An 18,157-nucleotide genomic window follows, 5' to 3' on the forward strand; every position below is an offset into this window, starting at 1 on the left:
TAAGGGAGGCCCCCGGGTCTCCCAGGAAGACAGAGGCGGCCGGGGAAGCCGGGCCGGGGGAGGCGGAGGAGGCCGGGCTCCTTTGTGAGCAGCTTTCTTTAGAAAGGAAGGGTTTCTCAATGGCCCCATCCCGGCAGATGGATATCACAGGCACGCTGCTTATTCACGGCAGCCCGCGGCTCGGAGCCGCTCCCCTTCCCCCAGCGCTTTCTGCATTTTCAGGCTAATTTGTTTTGTTAATGTTTTCTTGCCCTCCCCCTCTCCCCGCTCAGATTGCGACTCGTACTGCAAAGCCTCCAAGGGGAAGCTGAAGATCAACATGAAGAAGTACTGTAAGAAGGACTATGGTGAGTGTCCCCTGTGCAGGGATGAGCCATGGGCATGCGGGGCAGGTGTCCCCAGGGGGTGTCCCCAGGGTCACAGCCGTGCTGCCTGCGTGCAGGTGTGGGAGCGCCAAACCTTGCCAGGTGTGGAGGGGCAGCGATGCCCTGCGTCCCTAGGGATGAGCACACCCACGTGTGGACCCTCGTTTGGGGGTTGTCCCAGCACCTGCAGGAGACTCACGTTTTCCAAGTGTTTTCCAGTGTCTTCTGGTTATGATGACACCATGTCCCCTCTCACAGTGCTGTTATATCGCCACGGCATTTGAATATTTGAAAATATTTTAAATCCTTTTTGCTGTGGGGATGAGCAGCAAGCAGTTCCCTGTCACCTGTATCCAATCCCCATAATTCCCAGGAGACTTCAGAGGGTGGTGCAGCCCTGGGACAGCTCAGGCTGGGTTCTGTTGGAGGTTTGGGTGATGGAGGTTTGAGTGACATTACAACCAAATCTTGGAATTTTGTGTGGCACTCACACTCGGATCTGTTGGAGGTTTGTGTGACACTCACACTGAGTTCTATTGGAATTTTGGGTGACACACGCGGATCTGTTGGAATTTTGGGTGACACTCACACATAGATCTGTTGGAATGTTGGGTGACACACACACGGTTCTATTGGAGGTTTGGGTGACACACTCAGTTCTGTTGGAATTTTGGGTGACACTCCCACCTGGATCTGTTGGAATTTTTGGGTGACACTCACACTCAATTCTATTTGAATTTTGGGTGACTCTCACACTCAATTCTGTTGGAATTTTGGGTGACACTCACACCCGGATCTGTTGGAGGTTTGGGTGACACTCCCACCTGGATCTGTTGGAATTTTGGGTGGCACTCACGGTTCTATTGGAGGTTTGGGTGACACTCACATTCAGTTCTGTTGGAATTTTGGGTGACACTCATACTCAATTCTATTTGAATTTTGGGTGACTCTCACACTCAATTCTGTTGGAATTTTGGGTGACACTCACACCCGGATCTGTTGGAGGTTTGGGTGACATTCACACCCAGTTCTGTTGGAATTCTGGGTGGCACTCACACCCGGTTCTGTGTAGGGCTGCCCTGTGGGCTGCAGCAGATCCTGGGGATGTGTGGGTGGCTCAAGAGGGGTCTCAGGCAGGAGATCCCAATGAATAGAGACGAGGTGCCCCTGGAGCAGGAATTAGGGGAGCTGCAATGAGCTTTTCCCTTCTCTTCTCACTCAGCATCGCTCCTGCAGCTTCACCAGTGAGCCAGAGCCGTGTGCTTGGGCTGGTTCAGGTGCGGGGACACTGTCCCAGTGCTGGCACTGGGGTGCTCCCACCCCACCCTCCTGGCCATGGAAGGGTCCCCCACAGCCCCAGCCAGCCCCACAGCCACGGCAATTTTCTTTTTTGAGAACAAACCGCGCTGCAGAGGCAGCGGGGTGAGCGGTGCCGGGGCAGCCCAGGCTTTCACCAGGGCCAGGGAGGGAAGAAAGGGTTGAAAAGGTGCAGGGAGGGATAATAAAGACTTTGGGACTGACACCCCAGCAGGAAGCCAATTAGGAGGCTCTTTTCCTCACCGTTCTGCTGGCACCGCTGGGCTGAATGTCCTAAAAGGCCCTAATTAGCTTGAACAGAGTTCCTTCTCCCGCGGGCTCAATCGGAGCTATCATCCGCCCGCTCCTCAATGGGGCTTTTTAGCTCCCCGCTTCATTCAGCCTTTCAAAGGGGATATTTTCCCTTATTTATTTTTCGTATCTGTTTGTTTTTGTCGGGTTTGTGGTTTTTCTCCTTTTTAGTTTAATTCGGGCTTTTTCCCCGCGAGATGGGTTTGGGTGCAAATATTTGGAGTGCGGCAGGACAGGGGAGGGCGGGCAGGAGATTCGGGGAGGGGGAGGCAGAAAAGCCTTTTCTGGGATTTTTTGGCTGCGTGGGGGAGCGCAGGGCCGCCCAGCTCGCGGAAAAGGAGGAGAGAGGAGGGGTTTGCTGGGGTGCGGGCACTCAAATCCCGGGGAAGCAGAAGGGATTCCGGCTGAACCCAGCGAGGGTGGGGACTCCCAGAAGGAGAGGGGGTTATCTGATGAGAGCAGGTGATGCTGCTCCAGGTGAGATGTGAACGTCCTGTACTCCCTCAGGGCCACATTTTCTGCCCGATTTTGGGGGTGTTCCAGCTCTCTGTGGGTGTGACTGTGGTAAAGGAAACCTGGAGCTTTTAAATCTCCATTTAGCTCCTGGTGCTGAGCTGCCTGTGCTGCAGCAGGGCTGATCCTGCACGGGTGATGCTGGAACAGTTTTGTACCAGCACTGTGGTCCCGGGCTGGCCCTGCATCCCCATCCCAGCACTGGGCAGGGAATGGGGCTGAGGAAGAGAATCCTCATCCGAAAGGTGAGATCATCTGCTCACTTTGCCCTTTCTTGGAAAAAAAAAGTAAAAAAATCCTTCCTTCAGTGGAGCCTTCTCTTAGTCACCCCCTTTGTCGAGAGGAGCTTGGCAGGGGCTGCTGGAAAAAAGCAAAATGTGTTTTCAAAAGGCAGCTTGAAAAGAGGGAGGGAGGGGGAGAAAAACCTGAATCCCCAAAAAAACCCAGGGCAGGGGGGAAGCACCAGCCCTGGCACTCAGAGCCCCTTGCACTGCTGGGAAGGGGGAGAAATCCCATTCCTGGGGCTGAGCATTCCCTGCTGCAGCCACGTGCTGAGGGAGAGAGCCGGGGCAGCGAGGGTCCCCCAGCAGCAGGGCACACCCAGGGATTAGGGATCATAAATCTCCAATATTAAACCAGTAGGAAATTGGCAACTGGAGCGAGGCAAAGCCGCCGCCAAATAAATTAAAAACTGAAAAAAAGGGGGGGAAAAAATCCCATTTTAACACTTTGCTGCAGCGAGGAGCCAGCCCTTTACATTCCCAAAGCCAGATGGTGTCGGGGTCACCTTTTGCTGCTGGTTGGAATAGAATCCACATGGACCCCAGTCCACTTGTGTGTGCAGTGAGAGGGGAGCCAGGCCTTTGGAGAGCCCTGCCTTGGACTGGGACATCTGGGCCTGCCAGGGCTGTCCCCTCCCACCTGGCCAGGTGAAATACCCTCCAGGTGCTCTGGCCTTGGGATCTTACCGGGGCCAGCCCAGCCATGGTTCCCAAACTCCCACAGACAGGTCTGTGCAGGGGATGTGTGGGATGCTCCAGGATTCCACCACAGCATGCACAGGTTTGGCCCTGCAGCCCAGCCCTGAGTCAGCCTCAGCAGGGGAGGCCTTGAACTCGGGAGATTTATCACAAACAAACCCCGAATGTAAATTTAAAAAGTAATTAAATAATTAGGTTTTCCCCAACCTCCCTGTTTTCATGGCAGCCTCAGGAGTCTGGGGCCCTGACTCACGATCTCTGAATGCTGCAAGGCACTGCTGTGCTTTCAGCCTTCAGCAGCTGCCCTCAAACGCTGTTTTGAGGCTTTGGGCTGGGTTTTGTTTTTATTAACATCAAACCATCCACCCCTGGGCTTTCATCTCCAGCTTCCAGCCTTTGGGGCTTTCTTGTGGCTGGAGGCTCCCAGCCAGGCCTCGAGGAGCCAGGAGCATCCCTGAGCTCTGGGCATGCAGGAGGGGACCAGGGACCCTCCCTCTCCTCCCCCAGCCCGGGGACCACTCTGTCACCTTCTTCTGGCAAAGCACCAAACTGTGGTGAGGGCTGGAAGGCACCATCCACGTGGGATTGGTGGGTCAGGAGTGTCAGTGTCAGGTGGGATTAGGTTCCTGGGCAGCCCCTGCCCTCACCAGGCCCCAGCTGTGCCCCTGCTGTCCCCCAGCTGTGCCCCAGCTGTCCCCCTGCTGTCCCCCTGCTCCCCAGGCCCCTTTGCTGCCTGAGAGCTCCCTGGGGAGCAGAGCAGGCTGCAGGGAAATGAACCTGGAGAACAATCCCTGCATCTCTGGAAGTTTGCTGAAACCAGCCTGGACCAGAGCCCATCCTCACTGAAACCAGTGTGACCAGTGTGGAGCAGAGCCATCAGTGAAACCAGTGTCACCAGTGTGAACCAGAGCCCATCAGTGAAACCAGTGTCACCAGTGTGAACCAGAGCCCATCAGTGAAACCAGTGTGACCAGTGTGGGCCAGAGCCCATCAGTGAAACCAGTGTGACCAGTGTGGAGCAGAGCCCATCACTGAAACCAGTGTGACCAGTGTGAACCAGAGCCCATCCTCACTGAAACCAGTGTGACCAGTGTGGACCAGAGCCCATCCTCACTGAAACCAGTGTGACCAGTGTGAACCAGAGCCCATCCTCACTGAAACCAGTGTCACCAGCTCCAGCTGGAGCAGTGGAAGCTGCAGCTCCTTTGATTTTGTTCTCCTGCTCCCAGGGGACCACAGCAAGGGCAGCACCATCCCCAGGAGGAACCATCATCCCCTGTCACCTCCCTCCATCTGCTGCCCCAGGGGTTTTGCCAGGGATGCAGAGACAGGGACAGCCTGAGCAGGGGTTCAGTGGAACATCAGCCAGGGGAGAGCAGCTCAGCACAAAGCCCAGCCTGTCCCAGGAGAGGGCAGCTGAAGGGCAGCACCAAACCCCAAAGCCAGCTCTGCACTGAGGGGCACAGCTGAGCCAGAGCCCCAAATCAGGACAGGACTGAAACCTCCTGCATGAGAAGGGAGTGTTTAAATCCAGCCTTGGTCCTTCAAAAATTCATCCTGGCCCATTTCTGCCTCTCTGCATGTCCTGTGTCCCCTGGGAGATGCTGGTCCCCCCTCAGCACTGGAAGAGCCAGACAAACACCCCTGGAGCTCGGGAGGAACTGAGCTCAGGAGGAACCGAGCGTCCTGGACACGAAGCTGTGGGCAGAAATCCGGCTGTCAGGGCAGGCAGCTGTGCCTGCCCCAGCCAAGCCTTCCTCAAAGCTTTCACTCCTTCCACTTCATTAATAAAAAGGGAAAAAATAAGAGACAGGGGCCTTGACATTAAAAAAAATACAGACTGTGTGTTTTAGAGCAGAGTTTCCTGTAACCACCTCTCTCCAGTTCCTTTTCATTCATTTTCTCCATTTTGTCAGTGTGGACCCAGGCAGGTCAAAGGTTTAAGCTTTTTTGGAAAGATTTGTTTCCAAAAAATAAAAATTGGCTACTCTTCACATTTTGTTACCTTCACACCAGACAGGGAAATACATGGTCAGAGCTTAGGGTTGTTTTTTTTCCTTTTTTTTTTCCTTTTTTTTTCCCTTTTCCCTTTTTTTTTTAATGAAAGCATCTGGCCTCCATGACACGCTCTGAAAAAAAAATACCCCATATATTTTGCAACGTGTTAAAAAGCTGTGCTGGGCTGCAGAGCTCTGCTTCCTCCCAGAGCCTGGAATCACTTGGTTTTAGAGACAGGGGGATGCTCCTCCACCACCAACCCAGGGGAGAAAACGGGACTGTTACAAGGCAAGTGACAGCAGAGTTTTCCCTGAGGTTTCTGGGAGTTTCTTCTCCCTCTGTTAATTTATACAAACAGGACCTGTCCCACTGGGGCAGCTGAGACAGGCAGGTGACTGGGCAGGGGTTTACAGCTCCCAGGGCATGGAGGGAACAGCAGGGAAAAGGGAAAAGTTCCGTGATTTGGCTAAAAAAGCTCTTTGTGGTGGTGCTGCACCAGCCTGTGCAGGGCCTGGCTCCTGCTGCTCTCCCAGCCAGGCCACTCTCACCTGGGGCTTCCCTGGGTCTCTCCTGGTGGGGATTCCTCACCCACAGCTGGAAACAGAGCCAGGAGGGCTGGGCAGGCCCTGCCTGGGCAAGGCATTTCCAGGGAGCTGATTTTGAGCCCAGGAAAGAGCAAGGGCTGAGGTGTCCTCAGGCCATGGCTACAGAGGGGGTTGCACAGCATCAGCCATGGGAAATCATCATAATCCTCCTCACCATCACCATCATCAGCATCACCTTGTGCAGGGATCAGGGCTGTGCTCCCACTCCCTCTGGCTGTGGGAGCTGGAGCTCTCCCAGTGCTCCGCCAGGACACCAGGACATCTCCCTGGAGCCCGGAGCTGCCACCCAGCCCTTGCAGAGATGTTTCAGTGACTGCCAGGCGCAGAGCTGGAGAGCATCTCCCAAGCCTGTGGTGCTCTTGGAAGCTCTGCTGGGCCCTCAGATGCAGCAGTGGCTGCTCCTGTTCTTGGGAGGTTGCCTGGGGACAGCGTTTTGGGGCATCCACACCCCCTGGCTGCTGCAAAATCCCTCCTCCTCACACAGCCCATTAGGTAAGGCTTGAAGCTCATTTTCTGCTCACCAGCCCAAGCAATAACACCTTCTCCTCTCTTGCCTGTGTGTTGTTTTTCTCCAGCTGTCCAGATCCACGTCCTGAAAGCAGAGAAGAACGCGGACTGGTGGAAGTTCACGGTGAACATCATCTCCGTCTACAAGCAGGGCAGCAACCGCATCCGGCGCGGCGACCAGACCCTGTGGATCCACTCCAAGGACATCGCCTGCAAGTGCCCCAAGATCAAGCCCATGAAGAAGTATTTGCTGCTGGGCAACAACGAGGACTCTCCCGACCAGAGCGGCATCATTGCGGACAAAACCAGCCTGGTGATCCAGTGGCGGGACACGTGGGCCCGGCGGCTCCGGAAGTTCCAGCAGCGGGAGAAGAAGGGGAAGTGTAAGAAAGCCTAAAGGAGGAGGACGAGGAGGAGAGGGAGAGACTGACTGTGCATGCTGCTTTGTGTAGAGCTGGGGCGGGCAGGGGCCAGCTGCCAGGGCGGGCTGGGGGGACGGGGGGCAGCGACCATGGCTGGGGGTGCTGGGCTTGCACCTCATATTCCAGGGGAAACGAAACCCAACAGGACTCAACAGAACCCAACAGGACCCAATAGGACCAAACAAAACCCAACAGAACTCAACAAAACCCAACAGAACTCAACAGAACTCAACAAAACCCAACAAAACCCAATAGGACCAAACAAAACCCAACAGAACTCAACAAAACCCAGCAGAACTCAACAAAACCCATCAAAACCCAACAGGACCCAACAGAACCCAACAGAAGTCAACAAAACCCATCAAAACCCAACAGAACCCAACAGGACACAACAGAACCTAACAAAGCCCAACAGGGTCCAACAAAACCCAACAAAACCCAACAAAACCTGACTGCACACACAGACAGAGCCCACGAGTGGGGTGCAGGCGTGCAGCACCTGGGGCCCCCCAGCTCCCTCCTGCCCCGTTGCTGAAGAACTCAGAGACACCAAACTGCCTTCCAGCTGCCAACATCTGCTGCCTCCAAAGCACGGCATGGGCACATCCACCCCGTAAGAAACTAATCAACAGCACCGCTGGAAATTAACTCCCCATCCCCAAAACACGTACTTGCAACTTAGGCTGACTGAGAGAGCTCTTGTAGAGGAAACTAAACCGAGACTTTTGCTGAGGACAGACCCTAGGATCAGCCCAGGGGGTCCTGGGGGGCTTTGGTATCCCACAGCCATGGCCACCGCCTGGGGTGCCTGGGGCTGTGATGATGCTCTGGGTCCACTGTAGGCACAGCCAAGAGGGGACACTGCTGGTGGGGGATTTCCTGCTGTGCATAACTCTGGGAATGGCTCCGTGCTCAGCCCCCAGCCCTGAGGATGCTGCCCCAACACACTGAAGGAGTGAGAGCCCACAGGGCGCCCTGTCCCCCTCCAGCCACGCACTTACAAGGAGTCTATAACCAGGATCCCCAAGGAAACACCCAGACCTGACAAAAAATGAGTTGGCATCCAGCTCCCACAAAGTGCCCTGAAGATCCTGCCAGTCTCAGTCCTTGAATCTCCACTGTGGCCACCTCTGAACCTCCTCCATGGGCTCGGTGCCCTCTGCTGCTGTCAGCACACCAGGAACCCTCAGAAGGTAGAAAATCCCTGCAGGGGACACCAGGGTCCTGGCTGGTCACTGGTTTCACTCCCAAACCCAGAGCAGCTCTGCCCTCACTCCCTCTGGAGCTGCAGCCCCTGACATCCCTGTGAAGGTCTTGGAGACAAAGCGGGGAGCAGAGGGTGCCAGGGACTGTCCCCTTGGGCACGGGGCCAGTGCAGAGCCCACACAGGGAAGGGGTCTCAGCCTGGAGCAAGGTGTGACCCACCTGGAGCTCTCCTCCCTCTGCTGGGGGGGGGGCATCCAGCCAATTTAAAATTCCCAATTTCCATTCATGAATGCACTGAGCCCAGTGGAGGCTGCCTCACCTCAGACCGGAGCATCCTCCCCTGGGGCACCCTGTGGGCAGGACTGGATTGGGAGCTGTGAGCCCATGCCAGGCTGCTCCCCCCGTGCCAGGCTGCTCTCCCCGTGCCAGGCTGCTCCCCTGGCACATCAGCCCCTGGGGAATGGGGATTTCCAATTCCACCTCATGCAGGGAGAGCAGGAATGGCTGGGCAGGAAGGCAGGGAGGGCAGGACGGTACCTGGAGGAGAAGCAAACATTAGTCGCTATGAAAAGCAAAACCTCCCTGCTATTTTTCCTTTTAGGAAACTTGGAAACATCTCTTTTATGACATTTTCCAGTGGTTTTGCCTTGTTTTATAGCAATTGACAATATTTATATAATGACATAAACCACCATAAAGCAGGGCAGCCATGTAAATAGGTGCAAAGAGGAGGCTCCCGGGGCTGCTGGAGACACCACCCGGAGGGACCCAGCTCTGCTGAGCCTCTCCTGCCACCACAAGGCCCCCAAAATTAATCTGGGTATGAGGAGAAAAATCCCACCCTGGACATCAAGCAGCTTCCCCCACCAAGTCTGTGTTTTCTCCCCTTTCCCAAACTGGACCTGGTTTTCCTTATCTCAGAGCTCAAGGAGAGCTGAGGGTTTTGCAGCCAAGGGAAGTGAAGCCACCAGGTTCTGAGGGATAAAATCTGACCTTAAGTGTCCAAATGGAGGCTTAAAGCCCTGAAACGGGGCTTGGATGCTCTCCTGCAGTCACCATCAGCTGCTGCCAGGGTGGGGACAGCACATCCCAGGCAGCTGGGATGTCCCCAGCCCTCAAATGGTGCCTGAAGGTAACAGAATCCAACCCAAAGCCAGTTCCCCACGTGGAGAGCAGGAAGGAAAGGCCAGGGCACCTGGGGACCCGGGAACTGCCCATAGCACACCTGGACACCCAAGGCTCACTCCCAGTTTCCACCCTTGTCAAGCACAGCACTCTCCCAGCACAGCTTGGACACCCCAAACCCCCAGGGACACCCTGCAGCCCCTTCCCTGCTCCCACTGCTCCTGGAAGGCCCCCAGCCCCTGATCCCACGGCCCTGGCACAGCCTGGGGCCTCAGAGGGAAATGAGCTGGCACAGCAGCCTGGATGCTGGCACAGGAGGGAAGCCCCCAGACCTGTCCCTCCATCCCTGCTGGAGTTTTGTGCTTTCCATCAGCCCAGGCAAACCAACCTGCACTCCATCCATGGCCCCAGTGCCCTTCATGTGCTCCCAGTAACCCTGGCCTGCTGGAACTGGTGCAGCTGGAGCAGCCTCGGCTGGGAGGGCACAGCAGCCCCATTTCAGGCTCCAGAGGGGCAGCTCCTCCCTGCAGCACCCCTGCTCCAGGACATCTCCAGGAGGACACCCCCAGGACACCCCCATGAGGACACCCCCAGGACACCTCCATGAGGACACCCCCATGAGGACACCCCCAGGAGGACACCCCCAGGACATCTCCAGGAGGACACCCCCAGGAGGACACCCCCAGGACACCTCCATGAGGACACCCCCATGAGGACACCCCCAGGAGGACACCCTCAGGAGGACACCCCCAGGACATCTCCATGAGGACACCCCCAGGACACCCCCATGAGGACACCCCCAGGACACCCCCAGGAGGACACCCCCAGGACACCCCCAGGAGGACACCCCCAGGACACCCCCAGGACATCTCCAGAAGTACATCTCCATGAGGGCCCCTGTGCTGCTCCCCCAGAGGGACAGGAGGCCCCCTCAGCACCTGCCCAGCCAGGGGCAGCTCTGGGACACCGACCCCCTTCTGACCAGCAGGGACCCATGGGACAGGAGTGGCACCCCCAGGGCACAGGGAAGGGGCTGTGGTGCCTGCAGGGAGGCTTTGGAGAGCAGCTGAAATGCCAAAACAATCATCACCGACCGTAGCACCCCACAGAAGTGGCTTGGTCTCGTTTCTGTTTGTCCGTGTGTCCGTGCCCCTCCCGCCCCCGCCTCACCCCCTCACAAACCTGTGTTCCTTTTGGGGTTGTTTTATTTTGATTTTGGTTTTGTTTCGTTTTTTTGGTTTTTTTTTTTTTTTTTATTATTTCTGTTAATATCTTGAACTGTAAATGTTGTTTAGTTATGACCATGGCAGACTGCTTTGGGCGATGTTTCTTTACAATGCATACTAATATATTATGGTTATTATATATGAATATATTTAATGACACATGAAAAAGTTGTGGATTTTCTTATTGTTTTTCCGAGTTGTTTCTTTTTTTTTCCTTTTTTTTTTCCCTTTTGTTGGTTTGTTCGTTAGATTGGCTGTAATTGACCTGAAGGAGCTTGTAACTGTTCAGCACCCCCTCGGTAGGACTAAAGTCAGAAACCAGTTGAATAAACTCTTGTAAACTGTAAAAATCTCCAGGAATTTCTGCTTTTTCCCAGCCCATTGCTCCATGAGCCTGTGGGACAAGGAGCTGGGCAGGGAGATGATGGTGTCCCCTCCACCCCTGGCTCTGTCAGTGTCCCCGGGCAGGGCTGAGGTGGCACAGCTATTCTGGACTGGCAGTCCCAGCCCTGTCCCTGCCCAGCGCCTCCAGGCAGTGGCCACTGGCCTTGGGGACAGCGGTGTCACCGCGGGTGGGTGGCAGGGGGGTCCCCAGCAGCCCTGTGGGCTCAGCTGTGCCCTGCAGTGGGACAGAGCCAAAACCTGGGGACCCTGCCTGGAGCTGGGGACAGCTGGGGACAGCCAAAGGCTGGAGTCAGAACAGCTGCCAGCCCCGCTCTGGCCCCATTTCTGTCCCATCCAGGGGCTGCTGAGCAGTGCTGGCCCTTCCAGCCCACCCTGCAGGGCTCAGGGCTCCCTCAGCTCCCCCAGCTCCATCCAGTGCTGGCCCTTCCTGCCCACCCTGCAGGGCTCAGGGCTCCCTCAGCTCCCCCAGCCCCATCCAGTGCTGGCCCTTCCTGCCCACCCTGCAGGGCTCAGGGCTCCCTCAGCTCCCCCAGCCCCATCCAGGGTCAGTGGGGCCAGAGCTGGTGGCCAGGCAAGGGCTGGTGGCACTGGCAGCACAGAGAGCTGGAGGCGGGGGGAACTGAGGCACCAAAACACTTCCAGGGACAGAAATCCAGGCAAAAGGTGCTGCCAAGTGCTGGGGTCAGCCCAGCTGACCCGAGCCTTCAGCAGGGCTGGGAATTTATGAACCCAAAACCACAGCGGGGGCGGAAATGTCAGATCTTTATTGCAGGGCCAAACGGGTGCCAAGCGCCAGCCCTCTGCTCCCAGGGGCAAATGGGCTCCCAGGGGGCAGGTGGCCACTTGTGCAGAGGTGACACGGTGCCTCTGAAAGGGGGGGAGGCCTTTCCCACGGAGGGCTGGACCGGGGGGGCTTTCCCAGCCTGGTGCCAGCAGCAGAGTGGGAGAGGAACCATCCACACACCCAGCTCAGCCCAGGACCCAGGGAATGGGAAAAGGCCCAGCAGCATGCCAGGATGATCCCGGCTCTCCTGCAGGAGGCGGGGATTTCTCCCAGCGCTGGGACATCCACGTCCTGCCCCCAGCACTGGGATTGTTGGTGTGGAAGCTGCTGAGCTCCTGAGCACGTCCTCCAGGAGAGAGAGATGAGGAGGTGGCAGGGAAGGCCAAGGCTGGGATGTCTCTGGGCACATTCCAGGAAGATCTTTGCTTGGGAAACCACTCCAGGTTGGCTCCTCCGCTGCTGCTGGGAGCCAAACCCCGGCATCTCTCGTATTTTAACTTGGCTTTTTCTTTAGTGGGGCAGGGAGACAGAAAAGCTTCCCTGCACACAGCAGAGTGCTGCCAAATCCACTGCTTTTTAATCAAATTCCTCACCAACACCACACATTCAATGCTACCTAAAGGGCAAGGCTGAGAGTCCCTTTGTTGGCCACAACAAGCAAGTCCTGCTGTTTCCACCCTTCCCAGGAGCTCACAGGAAAAATGTGCTGGGGGACCCAGTGGGTCAGAAAAGCTTTGAAAGCCTGGGTCAGAACAAGTGCTGTGGAACTCTGACCAGGGTGAGCTCCATGTCCATCCTGCATGTCCTGGGAACTCAAACAAAGCTGTAATTCCCTCCAGAAGTGGCAGCTTTAATTAGCAGCCCAGAAGTGGCAGTTTTAATTAGCAGCCCAGGCCCGTGGTCTCCTCTGAACAAAGCCCACGCTGCTCTCTGGCTGTCAGTGCAGACCCACGGGGCTGCTCCAGAGCAGGCAGTGAAATTCTGCTCCAGGTCTGGGGGCTGCTGCTGAGGAACAGCTCCAGGAGCATTCCCAGCGTCCACAGAGCTGCAGGAATGCAGGGGTTTGGAACCTTTCCTTGCTGGAGCAGCCCTGCCTGAAGCTCCATTGCAAATCTGACATCAGCAATAACTCACAAGCCCTGCCTGTCCTCTTGGAAACCAGAGCACAGCAAAGCAGCCCTGCCCTCCCTGACAGCCCCAAGGTGAAGCATCTCTCCAAGAAAACTGAGCGGGCACAGCCTGGGCTGCCCGTGGAAAGGCTTCAAGGCTTTCCCCAGCAGAGCACAGGGGCAGCTCCAGAGCTGCTCCAGCCTCCAGCTCTGAGTGTTGAGGATGGGCACAGAGCCCTGCCTGAAGCTGGCGGGGGCACAGCTGCATCTCGGGGCCTTTCTCTCCAAGCTCCTCTCTCCTGTCCCTCCCTGGGAGCACCAAGACAGGAAATGTTCTCTGGATCCAGGGGACAGCTCCCACAGCTATCACAGCACCACCCATGGCAGGTGAAGAAGAGAAGCTCTGAATCCCTGGGATCCCAATGAGGGCCAGCCCTTGCAAGAGTGACAGATCTGGCACAATACACACAAAGTCTGACAGAAATTGCTTATTTCCTTCTCCAGACCAGCTCTTAGGACATGGCAGCGTTGGATAAATCATTCACAGACAACACAAGATAGGAGCAAACAATAAAACCCCAGGCAGAGAAACTGTATAGAAATGGATCAGCTTTAATCAGTATTTATTGCTTGCTCTATTAATCCTGAAATCAAACTGACATGTGTAACAAAATAATTATTCTCTTGGCCAGAAGCAAACATTTAATACTTCTTTTTCATTAGTTTTGAAATAGGTAATCCTTCCTCTCAGCTGTAGAAGGGTGTGAGAAGCTGTCAAAGGAAGAGCCAGAGCTCAGTGAGGACATTGACTGTGGTGCATCTCCCAGGGCCAGGCTGGCAGAGCCTCTGGGGAGCACACGAGGGCAGAGCTCTCCACTCTCACAGGCTGGGCTGAGTCCTGCTGCTGGTCAGGTCCCATCTGAGATCAGTAACCCACCAGTAACCATCCCTGGGGATCAATAACCCACCAATAACCGTCCCTGGGGATCAATAACCCACCAATAACCGTCCCTGGGGATCAATAACCATCCCTGGGATCAATAACCCACCGAGCCTCCCCCAGGGGCTGAGCACTGACCCAGTCCCACGGTTCTGTGCAGCCCAGGGGCTCCTGCAGGGCTGTCCCTTGCCATCCTGGGAGCACCCAGGGGCAGCCATTCCAGGACATTCCTGGAGCAGAGCATTGTCCCAGAGCAGGGAACGCTGCTGTTCTCCAAAGCACTCCCGGATTTCGGTGTTTGGGGCCCCTGGGGTGTCTGGGGCAGGGCAGCAGCACCAGCTGTGCCCAGATGCAGGAGAGGCGGCTCCATCCCACAGCTGCAGCTGCCTGAGTGCCACAGGAAGGTGGGAACAGTGGGATGAAATCCTGTTAGTGGGATGAAATCCTTTTCCCACTGAAATCCTGCAGATCCCACCGAGCTCCTCGGCCAAGGAGAGCGGGGCTGCCTCAGGCTGCTGCAGTGGGGTCATTCCCAGCTGTGGGTTTGTCCAGGCTGCTGCAGTGGGGTCATTCCCAGCTGTGGGTTTGTCCAGGCTGCTGCAGTGGGGTCATTCCCAGCTGTGGGTTTGTTCAATCTGCTGCAGTGGGGTCATTCCCAGCTGTGGGTTTGTTCAATCTGCTGCAGTGGGGTCATTCCCAGCTGTGTGTTTGTCCAGGCTGCTGCAGTGGGGTCATTCCCAGCTGTGGGTTTGTTCAATCTGCTGCAGTTTGTTCAATCTGCTGGGTTCATTCCCAGCTGTGGGTTTGTTCCCAGCGATGGATGGAGCTCATCCCTGCCCTCAGCAGGTCCTGCCTGAGCCCTGGGGCTCCCCTGGAGCAGCTGCCCCGGCAGGGTTGGGGTTACCCCGTGGGCCAGAGCGCGACCACAGCGATGGCGATGAGCAGCAGCACGATCACCACCAGCATCCCTGCAGGGAGAGCAAGGCTCAGGATTTCTGTGATTCAATTCCTCCTCCTCCCCTGCTCACCCCCACAGGCCTGCACTGGTGACCTGAGCAGACACCTGGACCCAAACCCCACGTTGGCAGAGGGGTTCCTTCTTTTCCTGACCCCACAAATCAGAATTTCCCAGCAGGGCCTGTGGGGTACCTTCCTCCCTGAACATCTGCCACAGAAACATCAAGGGATGTGTTTAACTCACAGCAAGGCCAGCTGAGCTTTGCTAGAATCCCTCTGTACCATCCCACTGGGGCAAAGGATTATTCAGGAGGAAATCCACGCTGCAGCAGGAAATTGTTTCCTACACAAAGTACTCCTGCTTTCACACAGAACTCTGTGCAGGGCTGGGCTGTCAGGCATGGACCCACCTGGGGGAACAGGGATCATCCCACAGTGCCCTGCCCCGAACCCACTGATCCCTGCAGAGCTTCATGACAAATGAGATTGTACAAGGTGGGGTCCCTCCCCTCTCCCCATTTCTCAGCACGAACCCTCCCCTTTCTCTCCCATTCTTTAGAGGAAAGGAAGAAATGTTTCAGTGAGAACACCCTGGATCCACCTCCCAAAGCACCCCAATAACAAACTCCTCACCCAGCTGGATCCCTGTGCTGGGCACTGGCATCACACCCACGGGCATCCTCCCTGGGCTTCAATGATCTTTTAATTAAGAGGCTTTTATTTGTGCTCAGTATCTGCTGTGTGCAGTCTCCCTGCCCGAGCTGAGGGAATGCAGAGGGTTCCAAGAGTGGAAAACCTGTCCCTTCCTCTCTCTGCTCGCTGAGGACTATTACTCAACCACTTACAGTATTTACAAGTCCAGCTCATGGCAATTAAAAAAGGATGTATTGAAATAAACTCCTCCTTCCAAGCTGGAAAAGGATATTAGACACTGCTTTTTGTAAATAGTGTCATGTTTTCTGTGCAGAAACTGTTCCTCTGCCAGGGGGCCAGGATTTTTTTTCCAGGGAAATAAGAGTTGCCACCAACAGCATTTTTTTTTCTCTTATGCTCAGCTGAAACCATTTGTGATCCCATCCAGCCCTGCCCTCTGGCAGTGGGAGCCATTCCCTGGGTCCTGTCCCTCCATCCCTTGTCCCCAGTGTCTCTGCAGCTCTCCTGGAGCCCCTCCAGGCCCTGGAAGGGCTCTGAGCTCTCCCTGGAGCTTCTCCTCTCCAGGCTGAGCAGCCACAACTTCCTCACCCTTTCAGTCTCGAATTTTTTACACCTTAACATACATTTTAGAGTTTTCAACAGAGCCAGAAGCAAATAATTTGCCTAAATAGGGAAGAAGTAAGATCTGATAAAGCTGCCACATTCCCATTCTCTGTTATGTTTTGCACTGGAGGGAGAAGTTTTAGAGGGTGCAAATCCTTCACACAGTTTCAGTGCAGGAGAGTTTATGGACTCCAGCAATTAAGAGACAACCGAGATCGGCTGCTTGGAAAATACTCCCTAGGTGTGAATTACTAATGATACAGGGGGAGTTAATGGGGTGTAATTATTCTCTGACAAGTCCCAAGAAAAACTGCACATAAACCCCAAATTATCCCCAGCAGGAAGAGGGGAAGGTGGGGGCTGATAAAGGATTGCTAATGGGCAGTGCTGAGTGAGGGAAGTGCAGGGCACACTCAGGGCACTGAGAGAGGGGACAGCAAAGTGAAATAAACCTCAGTGCATCCCTGGAAAAGGACTGGAATTAAAAACCTGAAGCCAAAAAGGTCAAGAGCTGTCCTTGTCCCAGCTGAGGTGGGAGAGGCAGAACTACCGAGCCCAGGGACACAGAGCCAGGAGCACAGGGCTGTCCCTGCACACACACACAGAGCCAGGAGCACAGGGCTGTCCCTGCACACACACAGAGCCAGAGCACAGGGCTGTCCCTGCACACACACACACACACACAGAGCCAGGAGCACAGGGCTGTCCCTGCACACACACACACACACAGAGCCAGGAGCACAGGGCTGTCCCTGCACACACACACACACACAGAGCCAGGAGCACAGGGCTGTCCCTGCACACACACACACACACACAGAGCCAGGAGCACAGGGCTGTCCCTGCACACACACACAGAGCCAGGAGCACAGGGCTGTCCCTGCACACACACACAGAGCCAGGAGCACAGGGCTGTCCCTGCACACACACACACACACACACACACACAGAGCCAGGAGCACAGGGCTGTCCCTGCACACACACACAGAGCCAGGAGCACAGGGCTGTCCCTGCACACACACACACACACACACAGAGCCAGGAGCACAGGGCTGTCCCTGCACACACACACACACACAGAGCCAGGAGCACAGGGCTGTCCCTGCACACACACACACACACACACACACACACACACACACACACACACACACACACACACACACACACAGAGCCAGGAGCACAGGGCTGTCCCTGCACACACACACAGAGCCAGGAGCACAGGGCTGTCCCTGCACAGGGACACAGAGCCAGGAGCACAGGGCTGTCCCTGCACACACACACAGAGCCAGGAGCACAGGGCTGTCCCTGCACACACACACACACACAGAGCCAGGAGCACAGGGCTGTCCCTGCACACACACACACACACAGAGCCAGGAGCACAGGGCTGTCCCTGCACAGGGACACAGAGCCAGGAGCACAGGGCTGTCCCTGCACACACACACAGAGCCAGGAGCACAGGGCTGTCCCTGCACAGGGACACAGAGCCAGGAGCACAGGGCTGTCCCTGCACACACACACACAGAGCCAGGAGCACAGGGCTCACACACATCCCCAAGCACCCCTCACACCACACAGAGCAGCTGCTGCACACATTTCCCCCATGAATGAACCACACAACAGCAGATTAGAAGGATCTGGAGGTTTTAAACCTGGGTGTTTCACATGCTTTCCCCACTAAAGTTGTGGATAGGACCTGACAGGAATTCTGCATTCTGAGGTTCCTGCCTGCTTTGCCTTTTTTTGCTGAAATGCTATGAAATATAAATATTCCCCCTGACAAGAAACCCTCAAAGAGAGGTTCAGGAATCAAAGCCATTCTTAAAGTCAACAGGAGTCAGAAGAGAACAAAGGAAAGGTTCTCGTGCAAAGGGAAACATTCCAGGAATACAAATCCCAACTGCATCCCAGGGAAAGGTGGGGAGCAGAAATCTCTGTGCATTTACAGAGCAAGTAATCAAGGCAGGCTGCAGAAAATGCCATGCTGCTGAAAATCCCTGTGTTACAGGCTCTGGGGCAGTGCTCCAGCTGCTGATCCCAATGCTGATCCAGGGGCTGATCCAGGGGCTGATCCAGGGGCTGATCCCACTGCTGATCCCATTGCTGATCCAGGGGCTGATCCCTCACTGCTGATCCCTCACTGCTGA

General features: G+C 55.7%; 2 protein-coding genes across 3 annotated transcripts in view; one reads left to right on the forward strand and one right to left on the reverse strand.

The window, feature by feature from the left end:
- The window catches only part of NTN1 (netrin 1), an 84,189-nt gene extending 77,160 nt beyond the window's left edge, over positions 1-7,029 (forward strand). The window contains exons 5-6 of the mRNA XM_036394886.1: positions 273-347; positions 6,645-7,029. Of these exons, the coding sequence (XP_036250779.1) occupies positions 273-347; positions 6,645-6,973 (404 nt within the window). The 3' untranslated portion in view covers positions 6,974-7,029. The remainder of the gene's footprint in view (positions 1-272; positions 348-6,644) is intronic.
- A 6,416-nt stretch (positions 7,030-13,445) lies between these two features.
- The window catches only part of STX8 (syntaxin 8), an 84,325-nt gene continuing 79,613 nt past the window's right edge, over positions 13,446-18,157 (reverse strand). The window contains exon 8 of one of the 2 annotated variants that reach the window (XM_036394727.2): positions 13,446-14,761. In XM_036394727.2, the coding sequence (XP_036250620.1) occupies positions 14,566-14,761 (196 nt within the window). In that variant the 3' untranslated portion in view covers positions 13,446-14,565. The remainder of the gene's footprint in view (positions 14,762-18,157) is intronic. The other variant, XM_036394729.2, reaches the window with a different exon arrangement.

Source organism: Molothrus ater, chromosome 19, assembly GCF_012460135.2.
Source record: "Molothrus ater isolate BHLD 08-10-18 breed brown headed cowbird chromosome 19, BPBGC_Mater_1.1, whole genome shotgun sequence".
Lineage (NCBI taxonomy): Eukaryota > Metazoa > Chordata > Aves > Passeriformes > Icteridae > Molothrus > Molothrus ater.